General features: G+C 57.0%; 6 protein-coding genes across 6 annotated transcripts in view; 3 read left to right on the forward strand and 3 right to left on the reverse strand.

The window, feature by feature from the left end:
* The window catches only part of GGTG_05902 (hypothetical protein), a gene marked incomplete at its 3' end in the record, with an annotated part of 901 nt that extends 534 nt beyond the window's left edge, over positions 1-367 (forward strand). The window contains exons 2-3 of the mRNA XM_009223713.1: positions 35-178; positions 331-367. Coding sequence (XP_009221977.1) covers positions 35-178; positions 331-367 — 181 coding nt within the window. The remainder of the gene's footprint in view (positions 1-34; positions 179-330) is intronic.
* A 1180-nt stretch (positions 368-1547) lies between these two features.
* Positions 1548-2299, reverse strand: GGTG_05903 (hypothetical protein). The gene is made up of 2 exons (XM_009223714.1): positions 2142-2299; positions 1548-1948 (listed from the first exon to the last, which is right to left on the reverse strand). Exons 1-2 carry the CDS (start codon positions 2232-2234, stop codon positions 1754-1756), a joined length of 288 nt encoding a protein of 95 aa, XP_009221978.1. The 5' UTR covers positions 2235-2299; the 3' UTR covers positions 1548-1753.
* A 4950-nt stretch (positions 2300-7249) lies between these two features.
* Positions 7250-8810, reverse strand: GGTG_05904 (hypothetical protein). The gene is made up of 2 exons (XM_009223715.1): positions 8686-8810; positions 7250-8583 (listed from the first exon to the last, which is right to left on the reverse strand). The coding sequence occupies exon 2, from the start codon at positions 8455-8457 to the stop codon at positions 8128-8130; it is 330 nt and encodes a 109-aa protein (XP_009221979.1). The 5' UTR covers positions 8458-8583; positions 8686-8810; the 3' UTR covers positions 7250-8127.
* Positions 8811-8897: 87 nt separating this feature from the next.
* On the forward strand, positions 8898-11460 carry GGTG_05905 (cAMP-independent regulatory protein pac2). The gene has a single exon (XM_009223716.1). The coding sequence runs from the start codon at positions 9294-9296 to the stop codon at positions 10794-10796; it is 1503 nt and encodes a 500-aa protein (XP_009221980.1). The 5' UTR covers positions 8898-9293; the 3' UTR covers positions 10797-11460.
* A 1304-nt stretch (positions 11461-12764) lies between these two features.
* GGTG_05906 (hypothetical protein) lies at positions 12765-13540 on the reverse strand (the record flags this gene model as incomplete). The annotated part of the gene is made up of 2 exons (XM_009223717.1): positions 12765-13110; positions 13452-13540. The coding sequence occupies 2 exons, from the start codon at positions 13538-13540 to the stop codon at positions 12921-12923; spliced, it is 279 nt and encodes a 92-aa protein (XP_009221981.1). The 3' UTR covers positions 12765-12920.
* A 134-nt stretch (positions 13541-13674) lies between these two features.
* Positions 13675-14153, forward strand: GGTG_05907 (hypothetical protein; the record flags this gene model as incomplete). Its single annotated transcript, XM_009223718.1, has 1 exon — positions 13675-14153. Exon 1 carries the CDS (start codon positions 13776-13778, stop codon positions 14151-14153), a length of 378 nt encoding a protein of 125 aa, XP_009221982.1. The 5' UTR covers positions 13675-13775.
* Between the last annotated feature and the right edge of the window lie 2208 nt (positions 14154-16361).

The raw sequence follows: 16361 nt of genomic DNA on the forward strand, positions 1-16361 counted from the left end.
GAAGGCTTGCTAACACCCACCACCAATGAGGCAGCTGCTCGGATGGTTGGACCAGGGCAGATGGTGCCGCCCCATCCATGTTGGGCAAGGGGTCTCGATCATCAGCCGCTTATCTTGCAAAAGGGTTGGCGGGACTGCCACACCGCGCTGCACGCCTCGACGCACAGGGCTGGCCGGGGTAGGTGGTGCTTGGGCAGGTAAGTACTTTGCAGAAGCCTCTCTCTCAGCCCACCCCCTTCCTGAAATACAAAGAGAATTGCGTTGTGTGGAAGCACAGAGACATGGCCCGCCGCATCAATAAGCCACACTCTAAAACCCCAGTCCAGCCAGCCCCATCGCCGGGAGCACAGCTGGTCTCGATTACTAAGGTTTGTTTTTCCTCGTTCCTTCATCTTCTCGCTCAATGCATTCCCTTGCAACAGCTCTATGGCGGGTTCAACGAGGCGGTTTGGCACAATGACGGCACAAAATGACGCGGGAACACAAATTAGAGAATACGTTAAACGAAGGGGCATCCCGGATCAACCAACATGTGGGGTAGAAGTAAGATACATTCTAGGGCCAGGCTAAACCCACAGCTCGCCGTGTTAGCCAAGGGGGGCTAAGCTGGGATTTTCTTTCCGATTCTCAGCCCGCCACTCGTTACCCTTAGCGGTGAGCGGCTTTTTTCTTTTCCTTTCTATGGCAAGTGGTCGCCCGGGTTTGCTTTCCGGGCGCACTTTTTTACTGGTTGCCTGCCTGACCTATGCGAGTGCGCCGATCCGCAGACAGACAAAGCCACGGATCGAACGGACGCCACGCCTGGCTCCCTTGGCCTTGGCGGGAGCAGGCTCTGGAATACAGACAAGGGGGGAGCTGTAGATGAGCAGCCACCCTTGGTGCATCGCGCTGCTGACCGCCGCTTCCTGTCTCTCGAGGTCAGCCTATTATTGTCGCCGAGGAATGCGGGCTGGTGTGTCTTGTCAGTCGAAATCCCCCTTCTTCTCCTTGTGGACGTGCGGCTCCGGCCAAGACGTCGGATTCATGCCTGTGCCAGCCAGCGTCTTGTAAGCCGGTCGTTAAATTTTGCGACAAGGCGCAGCTGGGCTCCCGAGAGCGGGCAAACGGCCGAGTGCGAGAAGAGTCAGCCACAAAAGTCTGATGGACCGATCCTGTATTGTTCCCCGTTCTGGTCCATTTTGTCCTTGCCTGTCTGTCTCCCTGTCCAGCAAGGGTCAGGTGTGGCCAGATGAGCACATTGCGTAACCCTTGACTGTCCACGGATTAAGCGAACCGCTACAATTGGGTTCCATCGAGATGGGGCGCCCTCGTGGCCAGCCGTGGAGATCAAGAGGAGGGGGTTCTCGCTCTGAGCTAGCGCGCTTTCGGCGCGGGCGGGCAGATGGAAATGGAAATCCCTCTTTTCCCTTTTATCCCAGAACCCCGCAGATTGGACTCGTGGGCCTTGAGCGTGGCTAGGTATTCGTCACTTGGCCGAACGTAGAGTAACAATTCAAGTATACCGACGGAATGGACAGCATCGCTTCCTTGCTTCTAGCACGGACCATCCAGGCAACACGATTGACTGGCTGGCCTTTCCCAGTTGCGTGCCAAGCCAGCCAAGTAGTTAGTGGCTTTGTCGCAATGACTCAATGGCTGTTATGGAGGCCCTAGGCCAAGAAAGAAAAGAGGATGTTGCTGGCAGACAGCCCAACCACGACGCGGAGCCCCCTCCCCCTCTTTTCCTTACGATCTACAGTCAGCGGCATCCACACTAGCAGGTTTGCTCGGGCAGAGGCTTAAAAACATGCTTATCGGGGAGGCCCTCACCTCCGTCGCCGCCGCCGCCGCCGCCGCCGCCCTTCCCAGATACAGTCAGTCGCCTTGCCGAGCTGCCCGTCGTACCCTTGCTGTCCAGGATTGGATCTCTGCTCGCCTGGCCAGTCTTGGGGAGGGAGCTTGGAAGGTCCTGGGCATTGGCGGTCGTCAGACGAGCCGCTTGGCTAGCTTGGCGTTTTAGGCCCCCCCCTCTTTCTCTTTGGTTCGGCGCAAATGTAGCCGAAAGTAGGTCTGGTGGAACAAGAGGAAACCAAATCGCGATCCTGTCACCCTCCAAAGTAAAGAAAACACGAAAACAAATAGAAAAATAAATCCAAACTAACACAAAAGTAGACGAGGCGAAAGCGGACGACGAGGTGCGTGCCACGACCGGGGCCATCCAGTGCAGCGTTGGGATAGAATGACATTGATGACATGATGGCCCGAGTCCCCAACGGCGAATGGGAGCTGCCGGCTTTCGCGAGAAAGAGCCGGAACAACCCAACTCTGTTTAGACGTCACCCGATCTCTCCGCCTTGCGACCGGGTTTCGACGAACAGGGCGAAACATTTAGTCGATTCTGGATGCCGTTCCAATAACCTTGGCCCCGACTCGGGCTGCCCTCCCCTCCTCCTCTCGCTCGTCATGGGGCGAACGGACGCGAAGGGAGCATCTTTTGGGAAAAGAGGTTGTCTTTCCTTCTTCTCGCTTCCTGTTAGACTTTTCCCTCCCATCTCCTACCCACTCCCTCCTCGGCTGGTCGGAGTGGTTGACCTGCCCGAGCGGGAGCAGCAGCAACCCCAGGAACAGATCGTCAGGGGTGTACAGGGCCCCTGGTCGACAGGCTGCCACCACCTGGGATCGATTCAACGGACCCAACTCTTTCACAGTCCACGTGCATATCGTACGCCCGGTATCAAGTCACCAACATCCACGAGTCGGTATTGTTATATCCACAATTCTTTGGTTCAGACGTGTCAGGCAGGTTACTGCGAGGGTACAACAAAAAAAAAAAAAAAGCAGAAAAAGCAAAACGGCCCCTCCGCATGGCCAGCCCTGCATGCACTATCCCGCCGTAGCAGCATCGCATGTGAGAGAGAGCCCCAGTAGATGGGGGGTGTGTGCTGTGCGACGGATCATGGTGCGCCGGCCTGATGGGTAACAGGGCTGTGTGAGGGGCGTGTGAGTAAGCGGCGCGCCCGTCGAGCAGACTTCCGTGGCCATCTCCTCGTGTGCGTCGAGGGAGCCAATTTTTTTTTTTGGGCCGTTTATACAAGTGTCTGTGTATGTGCGCGTGTAGCAGCCGCCGCCTCTCCCGAGACCACCCCCCCTCTTCTAGTGGCCGCCCCTCGGTGCGACGGCGGCGAATGGCGGCACAGAAACAAAGTCAAGGGGGAAGGGGAGGGCAACTAGACTCTCGTGAATTTTAAAATCTCGGGTTTCGGTGTCCGTCGACGCCTGCCACGTCGTGCGTATATATCTCACCTTGTGCTGCCTTGACCAGTCGCACATGGGTGCATGCGTTGGAGAGAGAGCGAGAGAAGGATGTGATGGGCGACAGCACGAGATGGGGAAAGCAGGGAAGGGGGAATTGGACGTCTCACGGCAGACGCACCAACACATGCAGGGCGCTTTGGCAGGCAGGAAACAAAGAGGGGAGGAAAATCTTACTGCTATGCAATCAAGCACGGCGGCGTCGTCCGTCCGACCTTGGAACTTCCAACCGTCTGGCATTGCATGCCCGCCAAGCACCTTGTCCAACCCGCATAGCCCCCCGAGGGGTTAGTGCTTTGGGAAGGAGGGGATGCTGACTGTGAGGCCGAGATGATGATATATGACATGGGCGAGGCAGATAGATGGGTGCTGATGGATCGACGATGGATGGGCGGATGGATGGATGCGCAAGGCGGCGGGCGGAGCAGCATCACACGTTGGCGGCGTTTAGGCGTACCCGTCAGGCATAGCATCGGCCGAGATGGATTGCCACAGGTCCTCCCGGCAGACTGCGCACGTTTCCTATCGCTGTCAAGTCCGAGTTTTTTCGAGAGTTTTTTTTTTTTTTTTTTTTTTTGTGTATCTCACTTGTTTCCCCTCCTCCTTCCTCAATTCGTGCTCCTGCAGTCTACGATTCAATCCCGCGGAGATTGGGCGCGCCTACCACCCCCTGTCCGGTACTTGGAATTCGTTTGGGCAGCTTCCCGTCGCCTTGGGTAGGGAAATCAGGCGTAGGTTGAGGGGATCGCCAACCCGTGTGAAGCACGAGCAGATATTTTGGAAGCCTGTGTGCCACTTCGTGTTGGGATCTGGCAGAGTAGGTCAAGCCAAGGTACACACGAAGCGCCCAGTCCAAGCAACACCCTGTTCTTGGTGGAGCAAAAATCTCCCGCGGGGGGGGGGCCAAACGATAATGCGGTTTAGAGTTCGATGCTGATAGACAACGACCCCCCGGCCGAGCTTTTTTACCCTCGGTCACGAGCGGGTTGGGATGAAAGTTGAGGGTCAAGATGGAAGAAAGGAAAAAAAAAAAAGAGTTCAGAAGAGAACAGACAACGGCGGGGAGCGCCCAGGGTAGCTGACTGGGCGCACGTTACATGCAATGGAGATTGATGCTGTCATGTCGGCCGGCGTGTTGCTTCTGTCGGACCCTGACTGATACCCCATTACTTGTCGCGCTGTTATTCTTGGGGCGTGCGTCCTTGGCGCCTCGGGCACACACCACCACCAAACTTCGTTTCATTTGCGCGCGTTGCGCTTGGTTGGCCCGCCTTGACGGAGGGTAGCAACACCGTGTTGTGATATGGATGGGTGCTCCCTCCACCGGAGAGGACGAGGGAGGGGGGGTTCGATGACGAGTCGGGCAGGCGATATGGTTTGGTTGACAGTGGCCGAAGAAGGCAAAAGATGAGCAGACAGGACTTGGAGAGACGGAAAGACGTGCAAGACGAAGAAGATTAAGGGCTAATTCGCTCAAGAGCTGACCAAGTCATGAATAATTGTTCCTTGGGTGTTGGACGACGGCATAATAAGCATCATTGGGACAAAGTCAAGGTCGGGCGTGGGCCGAACCCAAGTCTTGCGAGACACATGATACATGATGCATGACCCCGGGTTGTTTACTGTCGTCGGCCTCGCACGCGAAGCGAGAAATAGTGATTAGTGAGCAGCAGGTAATTGAAAGAGCAACGAGACCAAACCGGCTTCGGGTCTGTATTGCTCTTACACTGTCATGTTTCTTTCGCAAAGTCCCAAAAGGGGAAAATCGATGAGGGATATCAGGCCGAAGTCCACTTTTTTTATTTTTTTATTTTCCGTAGATCATATTTATGCACACAAGACTGATGTTAATTTTGAGGATGGAGGGGTGTGCGTGTTTGTGGGTGTGGGTGTGTGTGTGTGTGTGAGAGAGAGAGCGAGAGAGAAAGAGGGCAAGCAAGTATTTTGATGACCAGTTCCCTCCCTCCCGCACCCAGCCAACTGCTTACCGCTTTCGGCCGTGATGGCTGGAGAGTGAGAGAGTAATACGCAGTAAGGAAAGGGGGTGTTCAGATCAGCATCAACAACAACTGGAGCAGCAACAGCAACCACGCCGCTCGGGAAATGTCCTTGGTCGGACTCGGGTCGGATCAGACCTAGTAGGTGGGGGTGATGGTGTAGTGCCTATGCCCGAGTGGTACTTTGGCGACAAGACAGCGAGCAGCGCCGAGCGACACCAACAGGCGCGAGCGGGCCTGAGCGTCGCTGGCTGGCTCCTTCCCGTCAAGGCGCTGGCCGTTTGCTGCTGAGCCTGCGCTGCGGTTTATTTATTTATTTGGTTATTTTAGTGCGCGACCCAGCAGGCGGGGGGACACGATTTTTTTTTTCTTCTTCTTTTCTTCTGTTTGAGCTGCCCAGCTGGTGTCGTCGACCAGGGGTGCGGGATTCTAGGCAAGCTGGGCAGGTGGGGCAGCTAACAAGAGGTTGCGAATAAGCTTGAATCGTATTTCCATGTCGAATCCGACCAGGGTGGGCGCTGCTGCTCCTGCGGTCGCCGAATACCGAGCTCTTGTTGGCTGCTTCTGTTCCGCCTAGCGTGCTTTGCCAAAGGTTCCTGTTTCGTTTGTCCTTGGTCCATCGAGGCCTTGGACGGCGGGTTTGGCGCCAAGGCAAACAGCAGCTGTTACTGCTCCTTCTGCAACACTGGCTTCCCGCGTGTCCATGTACTGGGACAGCCCACAGCCTCGTACAAGCCGGTACCTGCTGGTGTGAAATGGCTGAATTAAAGAAAACAGCGCCAAGGCCAGATAAGACATGGCGAGGGGCTGCAGATTTTCGCATTCCATCCATCGTCGCGCCGCACCAAGTCGAGACAACCAACGACCACCAGGCGGGCCCAACAGTGCCACACAGGCATGGAAATAAAGCGACTTGCCCTTTTGGGACTAGAGGGCCCCTCCCAGCGTTTGTGCCGTGTGCCCACAGGATTGCCACTGCACTTGTGCCAGAGGGCAAAGGCAACAACAACAAGGCCTGCGCCAGCCAGCCAGCCATCAGTCGCCGCAGCAAGGCGACGAGGGGGGCCGAACCCAGGAGGAGGACGTGGAGCTTCTTGTGCAAACAAGGTTCGTTTAGCCGCTCGTATCGTTGCTGTTGGCTCGACGAGTCGCCGTCACCTCGCTCGCTTGCTTTGGGATGGCCAGCCGCGACGCCGTTGGAAGGGGACCGACGCCCGCCAGCGGGTGGTATCAGTGGAAGAGGAACTTTGGAGAGGTACCTTGGAGGCGTACCATTTCTTAGGGCGGCTGTGCCGTCAGCAGGTATTGCCAATTTATTGTATTTATCGGTTTGTTATTCCATTCCCGTGTATCTTATTCACAGTGTTTTATTCCTAGGTTTTTATTCCTAGGTTTTTATTCCTAGGTTTTTATTCCTAGGTTTTTATTCCTAGGTTTTTATTCCTAGGTTTTTATTCCCCGTCTTTTATTCCTCGTCTTTTATTCCTCGCCCATCTCGTCCCGTCTCCTGGGTCCAGCGTCGGGTATTCGGGGCCACACTCAGCGACCCAACAAACGAAGACAGATTCGGAATCAACAACAATAAAGCATCGCTGGGTGCTTGGTGGTGACTTCTTTTGCAGCCAAAGCTTGAGCCTATCTCTACCTCTTCTTTTCTGCCCTTGACTGTATTTATGCCTCTTTCTGCCCCTTCCTGCCATTCTCAACCGTCACCGATCCCCACGCTCCTTCCTTCCACACCTCCAGCTCTCAGCCTAGAGGTACGCACGGCTTGACCCGACACCCCCACCTGCAGCCCGGACGAACCTTTCCACCGGTGCAAACATAAAAACTGGACAGGCTCGCCCTTCAAAATTACAACAACCGCCTGCTAATGAGCCTGCCTTGCAGAAGCTCCAATTGTCGTCCAGTCAGTTGATCAGCCAGTCAGCACGCCCTGTTCCCCCGCCTAATACGGCAGGCAGGAGCTGAGAGAGAGCTGGGCGTTGTTATTTGAGCCTGCTCGACCCGAACCGCCGTTTTTGCGCCCGCCACCTTTGATTTTATTCGTATTTTATGACGATAGCGACTTCCAACTACCCGCCCTGACCCGCAACTGAGAATCCCCTCAAGGATCCTTGACAATAGAACGTAGGTTCATCCTCTTGTCTGTCGACCTCTGCATGCGTCTCTATCGCGCGTACACCTGCGTGGTTTGACAAACACCATCGAAACATGGAAACATCATCTCCAATCTGCCCTGCCCATCCCAACGCACCACCCACAGCCACCAAAAGTCATTGACGTCGTGCCACGCTGTCCCCCCAACACCATTTCTTGCACTCCCGCCTCAGAGCACCCAACTATCGAGAGGCAGTACATGACGCTGGCCAACCTGGCACCGCGCAGAAGCACATGGAGCTCAGCACTACGGCCGTCTCCCATCTCTGCCCGCCGCACAGCATCCTGCCACCGGGAAGTCCCGCTTCTGTCCTGAAATCCCTAAATGCGAGAGCGAAGAAAGGCGAGTCCATCATGCGGAAATCAGGGGCAGAACCATGCGAAAGAAGTTGTCTTGTGGTGAGCAGAGGCAAATCCTAAAAAGAGACGAGAAAAGTGCACAACAAACAGAAAGGAAAAAGAAATCAAGCATCGCGCCAGCCAGACAGTGTCTTATGTCCCTTAGTCGGACGTTGGTCACATCGTAAGGTGCGTCGTGGCCAGTGTCCCAAGGGGTGGGTGTGGCAGCGAGCCGAGAGCATTTGTGCAGCGCGTTTTGCGTCAGGATCTGGTGTCGCTGGTCGGTCTGGTCGCATGTACTGGCCCAGGTGGCCCGGGTTCTGGGCGAAGCGTCCATGCCTCACCAGCGCAGGTCCTGGGCGTCTCGCAAGCCTGCCGTCCCTGCCAAAGTTAGGCCCACACGCGCAAACGTACGCTCGGCATCGGCCTCCGCGGCTGCCCCTGTCGCCTCGGTCCGCATGTCAAGGCTGGTGGTGGTTGCGAGCTGTCTGCCTACGAAGCTGTCTGGCCCGGCGCGCACGAGGGACGGCGACAGGCGATTCAAGGGGTCGGGGGACGCGCAATAAGTAGTCCGGGGCCGAGTCCGGAGGGAGGGGGTAGAAATGAAGGCAGGGCTTGTGTCGAGGCCAGCGAGCGGCGGCCGCCTGTCGTCGGGGGAGGGTACACACATGGGCACACATGGCGCGGGTCCCGAGAAGGCAGGGCTTCTTGGATCAAGCTTCTGTCATGGGCTCAACGCCAACCGTCATCCTTTGATTCGACCAGTTCCCGTTGCTAACTGCCAGGGGCACCACGTCTTCATAGAAAAAAGCACCAAAAGCATCAGCCCGCGGCCTCGCAACCATCGTCTCAGCCCGCCGAGCCGACTCGGCCTCTCTTTCGTCTCGACTAGACTTGCCTTTCGCATTAGAAACGCCAAGACCGAGCAGATCTCTGCAGCCGGGGTCTGCGGCGCTTCCCTGTGGGGAATCTGCTTGGGAATACTTGACGGTGATTTAGGTTGCTCGTGTCGGCCCCATCTTGACGACCACTTTTTCAAATTTTAGAAGAGGCCCCCATCGGTGCCCACACCACCAGGGTCGACTCTATTTGGCCCCCCCCCCCCCCCCCCCCCTGGCCGCGCCGTGCCAGCACTGTGAGCTTGGGTGGGTGGTGGGTCTTTGACGCTTGTCTTCTTGGCGGCCAAGGGAAGGGCTTTTGACCCCTGTCAGCCAAACCTTCTCTTAAGCAACCTCCGCCCGATTCCCATATCCAGCCGCCGAGACTCGACCCTCCCATCACTTGCTGGACGGCAGTCGATATCGGATATCAGTCAGATCATCGACGCCTCTGGCTCACTCCTATTCCCCCATATAATAACAACAGCAAAGAACAAGAGCAACCAAGACACACACACAACACACCGGAGCCCACACAAAAAGACCCCTGTCCGCAGCCGAAGCGCAACAAGCCGCCCGTGCAAACACGACACCCCAGAGGCGCACCACCAGATACACATCCGTCAAGATGATGGAAACATACCACGGCTTCGTCCGGACGCCGGCCGACGCCATCAAGCTGTTCGAGGCCTGTCGCATAGGCCTTCTCCCCAGGGTACAAAGAAGACTATCGGAGAAGGAGCGCCAGTCCATCAGATCCGGCTCGGTTTTCGTTTGGGACGAGAGGGAGGCGGGCATGAGGAGGTGGACAGACGGAAAGTCGTGGAGCGCCAGCAGGGTATCCGGTAGCTTTCTCACATACCGCGAGATGGAGGGCAAGAGGGGAGGAGGCTTCGGCAACGCCAGGAGAGGCGCCGGCAAGACGCCCGACTCGTCCGGGCGGGGCAGCGACGGGTCGCAGGACGAGGGCGAGCCGGACGGGTACAGATACAAGGCCGACGGGCTTATGAAGCAGTCGTTCAGCATCACCACCTCCACCGGCCAGCACCTACACCTCATCTCCTACTACGCGAGGCCGCAGCCCGGCCACCCGGAGCTGCCAAACCCGAGCACCGACCCCAGCCTGCGCCATATCATGCCCGTCAAGGGCATGTACCCAGAGTCGAGCATGACCGACGCCCAGGTGCCGCCCATGACGAGGACGCCCATGCAGCCGTCGCCCTACATGCACGGCCAGCCGCCTCCGCCGCACCCGGGAGCCCATCCGTATCCCCATTACGTCCAGCACGGCTACCCCAACTGGCCCATGTCGCCCGCGACGCCGCCATATAGCCACCACTACACAGTAGCTGCCCACCCAGGCTACCCACCACCCGGCCAGCTGCACCCGCCGCCGCCGCACCACCACTACGCACCTTATTCGCCTCCACACCCGCCGCCGGGTCACTACGAGCAGCAGCAGCAGCAGCACCACCAACAGCACCAACAGCAGCAGCATCAACAGCAACATCAACATCAACAGCAGCACCAACAGCAACAACAGCGCGCGCCACTCCCACCACCAGTAACATCGGCCGCGCAATCAAGAACTCCGCCGATGACCACCCTGCCTCCCTACCCAGGACAGCAGCACGCGCCACCTCCAAATCACCACTCCCCGCACATGTCGCAGCCGCGCGCGATCCCCGACAGCCAGCACTCGCAAGCGTCGCCCCAGCCGTATCCACAGACCCTGCCCCACCCCACCCAGTCGCCCAGGCAGGCCTACGAGGCGAGGCTGGCGCCCGTCAACCCGAGGAGCGCCGCCCAGGGCCCGCTGCCGCCGCCGACGAGCACCCCTCCCCCGCGGACGGCGTCGGCGTCGCCCCCGAGGCTCGTCAAGGCCGAGAACGGCCCCGGCAACAACAACAAGTCCAGCAGCCTCCTGGCGCTCCTGCACCCGAGCTCCCCCACCACAAACGGCTCCCCGACCGGCGGGGTCGTCAGCCTCAACGGGGCCGCCGCCATGGCGGCAGCGGCCGCTGCGGCCGTCGCGAACGGCCAGCAGAAGCAGACGCTGCCGTCGATCCAGCAGTTCAAGGAGGACGTGCGAGCATTGGGCGCTCTCGACAAGAAGTTTCTACAGACGTAATCGAGAACAAAAAAAAAAAAACCTTCTTCTTACTTCTTTGATGAGCAACATTAAAAGATACCCCAGAAACCCAAGGGGGAGGCGGATTTTAACCGGAAGCATGAGCATTAGCAGCGTGGCTATAGCATGGTATATGAAGCGTAGAGTGGCTTTGTTTTTCTCTTTCTTTATTCTAACCTTTTTTTTTTCTTCTTTCTTTTTTTAAGCTTCTTCATGAACTCTCCATCATCATTGCATTCTTCTCTTGCTGGTCGGAGACATTGCTTTGGGGCTTGGTGTTTACGACATACGGGGGGAAAGGGGGACGGGCACGGCGCGTGGCGTTCGACTTTTTGGGGGTGATTGCCTTGTTGGTTCTCACTGTCTCTTTCACGGCGAGGGGTTATGGGTGCCACATAGTCGGGGCTCGCTCTCACACACGCACAATACACTTCGGGGCCTTGGCTCTGCCATTCTATTATTTACAACTTTCACTCACGGTATTCGGCGGCGTTTGTTGACTACCATCCTTGCATCTTGGGAACCAAAAGTTAGCACCCTGCCCGTATATGCCGTCACCGTCTGAATCGAATCTCGGGGCAAGCCATGTACTTTTTTTCCCCCCTTCTGCGCTCGTCATGACTGTGATGCTTCGTCCCCGCTCATCCTGCCATCTGGACTAATCCTCCCATCGGGGCGATGGGCGTCCGAATTTCTCCGGCAGCGGCGGCTGGGGTAGGCAGCTCAGCCGACTTAATCCCAACATGTTTATTTGCTCCCTCGTCCTCTCTCCTTGTCCATGTACACACACACACACGTCTTGCCCTGACTCGTCCCGTCTTTTGCAACTCTGAATCTGGCAAGACAACGGTGTTCCAAAAACAGAAAAGTGCCCGAAAGCCTGGTTGAGTTGGTTGCAAGGGGAAGATCAGACGGCGGACGGAATGCACATGCAAAGCCAGCGGTCGGATCACTGGATTGGCCTTGTGTCGGCCGCCGGCCTCCCTCGTCGGCCCGCCGGCCGCGGGGGTGTGTGGAAGGAGGGGGAGTTTTCTTCTTCCACAGCGGTGATCCCTGCCGGCGGCGGGGAGGGGAGAAAGAGATCAAGCCAGATTCCCCACCCTCGTAGTCTTTTTTTTCTTTTTTTCTCCCCGAGTGTGCAATGCCGATACAGTATGATGCATCCATATTTGCTCCGTGGTTATAGTTTATGAGGTGCGCACAGAAGGAGTTCCTTTCCCACACTAGAGTGACATTTGGGGAGAGAGGGGTATGGGAGGCAAAAAACAAAACAACAAACAACAAAAAAGGCAAGATGGATGCATGACGGCACCACCTGGCCACATACCACATAGAAACATACAAAGACCATGCATCCCGGCATGACACTTGGACTACTTTAACCTAGGGGCTTGCGCAATGTGGCGGCGACGTCAACAGCTCAGGGCGCCGCGGGATGCGAGCCCTTTCTTTCTCTATCTGTTGCACGCCCACTTTTCTTTTTCCCTCTTTCCTTCTTCTTTTCCACACCGAAGGATGGATGAGGCAGGGCAAGTGAGAGGGAGGGAGAAAGTGAGGGGCTGGTAAGGGCAGGGGGAGAGAAGGCAAAAGAAACAAGCAACAAGAAGAAGAAAGCAAAAAAAAGAAAAAAAAAGGGACGGATGCAGGGTCATCGGCTCATGATGCCGACCGGACACGCAGGCAGGCCGCGACACCAGCAATAAAATAAGAATTTAGATTTCCCCTTGGCTGCCAACCCTTTTTTTCCTAAACCGAACGAGGCCGGGATTCCAGGAGGGGCAAGGAAGGGTAAGGGGGTGGCCATTGGAGGATGAGGAATAAACCTTATTTATATGCGAGGGAGCTAGGAAGGATGGGCGGTATGGGGGTGTTTCCTTCTTTTCTTCTTTTTGACCGGCTCGCCAGCCAAGGATTGGTTGGCGTGTCATGTCACGGGTCACCCCTCCCCCTCATACTTTCTTTCTTGCACAGTATAGCATATATATGGTAATCTTGTGATTTCCTGTCGGCAGCCTGGGCGGCCACACTTTATGGTGTCAACGGCACCGCCGGGTACGACGGTAAGGCGCCCAACGCCTACCCAGCCTATCCCTCTCAGGATCAAGGCGTTCGTTTACGCACACTCTAGTGTAACATAGGACTGCCGCGTTTTTGCTCGATAGGGTTTGGAGCCGCCAGCGGAGAGGCGCCCGATGGTGTTAATATCAATTTCCAGCCGCGGACCTTCCTCCCCGCCGGGATGGGCCGTGCTGGCGGCGTTTCCGGAAACTGGAAAGCATCGTCGAGAGCGACCCACATGGGAGCAGAACCCGCTCTGGTTGCCCCAGATAGGCGCGAGCCCCACCGCATTCATGTTTTGCGTTTGGGTCCCCGGCGGTCCTTTCTGGCATGTGCCCTTGTCAGGCGTACATAGTCGGCACTGGGCCTCTTTCTTGTTTTCCCCTGGTGACCTCCAAGCAGGTGTCCGTTGGGGCCCTTTGCAAGGTCTCCCCTGGGTTCGGAGGATGGCAGAATCTGAGCACGACGGTGGTCGAGTCCCACCAAAAACTCCCCCCTGCCCAAGATGGGACGATCGGTGCTTGGCCGCCCCTACACGTAACGAGCAGCCCATATTTGTGGGCTCTCCGTCTGTATTGTTTTCTTGCCCTTGCTCACGCTAGGATTCCGATCTTTTTGTGAGACGAGACGGTGGTAGATATATCCGCCGCCAGACGGCGCACGCGGGAGCCCCTGAATGCAGGCATTTTGATAAGAGACTGACAACGAGGTGGACGGCTGCTCACAATGGCAGGGCTCTGCTGGCATGGGACCATCTCTCGGTGGATATCCTCGGCCAGCCTCGCCAGCCTCGCCGGTCATGCCGCGCACGTGTCCCGTCGTTTTTGTGCCGGTTATTGTTGCATTGTGTTTGTTTGCCGTCTTGTGCTGTTCTTGCAAAGCCCAAGGTTTACGGATAGCCCGAGCTCTCGATCTGGTTAGATGCAGGACAGGACAGGGGATGCCAAGAACGAAGGCAAGGCAGGGTATAACGGTGCAGGAATAGGCTATCAGATTCTAAGCTTCATTTTGCCGTTGCCGTTGATCGCCACACCCTTCCCGGGAAGGCAGGCACCGCAAGATACGAGGCAGGTTTTCTCGGGAAAGCCACCAGGCTGGGCCACCAGGCTGGGTCACCGGGAAATCAAGAAATCCCTCGACCCAGCCTCATGGCGCCACCATGTTTCCGTCGCTGCTGGTGCGGCAGCTCCTTCCCTGGGAGACAATCTCGCGGTGGGCTCCGCGGATCAGCGCCTTCCTTGCCGTACTGTACTGTACGGTATGGATGTACCTGCCGCCTACAGCCAAATGCTCGCGTGAGGCCTCAGCTCCGCTTGTATGGTTCGCAAAGCAACTGCCGACGAGAGGTCCACACATGTTGACCGAGATGGAAGGGGCGACGGGTGCCTAGGGCGGACGGAAGGCCCTGCCGGACTGGGCAAATCAACAGAGTGGGGAAGAAATAAGGCCAACGAAAAGAAAAAAAAAAGAAAAAAAGCAAGAGCCTCTAGTCGGTAAGTGCGCGTCATTCTGTGATTGCTTGTTCCGTCTCTGGGCGGCGCGTGGTTTGGAAAAAAGCACGCAAGATCAATCACCAAAATGGGATGACTGGATATGTGGGCAGGTGAGGTCAAGCTTTCCAGGGGGACCCAGAAAGGGGGCCGCACAGTATCAACATAGATGTGCTGGTATTGCATTGATTGATGGATTGCTTGCAGCCGCCTGCCTGGCTGTGAGAGGCAAGAGCAGGCGAGTGGGGTTGTTTTCGGCACGAACGGGCCCCACGAACGGTCATAGGCCTGTTTCAACAATCTTACCTAAGAGCCCGTTTCGTCAACTCCGAAGCCCCGTTTCGATGAAAATCAAGCATGCTGGCAATAGCGCTGACAATACCACCGACAGTAAACGGACACATACACAGAGTCGCAGCAGCCGCCTAGCTAGCCTCCCTGTCGGCGGCTAGTCCATGTCGGGTCAGCGGCTGTGACGAAAAAACAACCTTGTTTGTTGTTAACCTTCAATACGACCCCCTCCCCCCCTGCCATGTGCCAGTTACTGTTATAGTTACTGCTACTGTAGCTATGTGGCCGGTGCGGCCCAGCTCCGCAACTTGTCAAAAGGGGAAGTTGGACGGCACTTGATGGGGCAAGCCAGATGGAAGAATGCCTCCAGACCTCCAGACAAATGACTCGCCCACCGCATGCCAGCTGCCCAGGTGCCGACGCAAGATTTGTTTGTGGCGATCCCGCGGTCCCAGCTAGGGCTTGCCCGCCTGTCAGGCTGTCTGGGCATCCGTCTCCCTGTCTGGCTGCCTGTCAACGCCAAATGTCTGTCTGGAATAAGACCGCTTGTGCATGTTGGCAGCCCTGTCAGCCTTGTTTATTTTGATACTGTCTGCCACTTTCTTGGTAGGTAGGTGGCCCACACCAAAACTTTGGACAATCTCTCTTGATCGATAGCGTGCTCGGGGCTTGAAACCTTGTGCACATTGTTTTTGCCCTTTTTGATTCAACCGCCGCTTTGGGTCCAGCGTGCCACCTGCCAGGAGCGGAAAGTGGCCGAGCCTCACCGAGCAGCCGCAAACGCAAATAAGCTCGACTAAGCTTCGATGGGTACACGAGAGATAAAGTTCCAAGCCTAGCCTGCCGCCATGGGGCCTCCTCCACTTTCAAGCGTCCTCGCTGTAACAGTCTTGGACAACCTACAGAGTCGCATCCCTTTTTTTTCTCTCTTTTTTTCTTCTTCTCTTTTTTCTTTTTTCGTAACTCCCCCTTTGCGGAGCTCCCACCACGGGAGGCCTTGAAATAGGACAAGACACGTTGACGGGAGAGAGTCAGGGCGGCGGCGGAAGGGGGAAGCCCAACTCATGGGTCGCGGTCTCCGCGGTGGCCGGAGGGCTTGGGTGGGCGGCCTTACATATGCACTCTCCGGACCGGACGGGGGATCTTCAAGGCTGAGACGCGGTCGACGGCGCACATGAGATAGGGGCCGCATAAGCCTTGCCCGGGACAGCGGCCCATACTGTACCTCTCGCCGCTCATTGGTGGCTGTTCGACGGCGCCAAGGCCCGGGACAATAAGAATAACAAGACTTGTTTTTCTGGGTGCCAACGTCAAACTCTCTTTCTGTTGCTGCTCCCTTGCTAGTGCCGCGGCCTGCCAGCACGCGCGGCCTCCTTGGCGCGAACAAACTCGAGTAAACCACGGCGGTATATCCACCATCATGCCAGAATAATCTTGGCCCTAGTTTTACTTTGGTGTCTAGGTAGGAGGTATACGTAAGGGAGGGGGGACTGTGTAACAGATGCTCCTGTTCTCCCACCCCCTCCCCCTAGTCAACAACAACAGCACCCCCTGAGAAATCCAGCCGCCCGGTCCCCCATCCCCCCTCCTCACAGAATGATTCGCCCCACCAGCAGCGCGACGACCCACGCCGCCGCAACCGCCACGCCGCCACGCGGGCGCGCCGACCCCGAGGACCCGCCCAGCCTCGCGGACCTGGAACGGTCGCCGTTGTCGACCCCGCAGT

This window comes from Gaeumannomyces tritici, assembly GCF_000145635.1.
Source record: "Gaeumannomyces tritici R3-111a-1 unplaced genomic scaffold supercont2.3, whole genome shotgun sequence".
NCBI lineage: Eukaryota > Fungi > Ascomycota > Sordariomycetes > Magnaporthales > Magnaporthaceae > Gaeumannomyces > Gaeumannomyces tritici.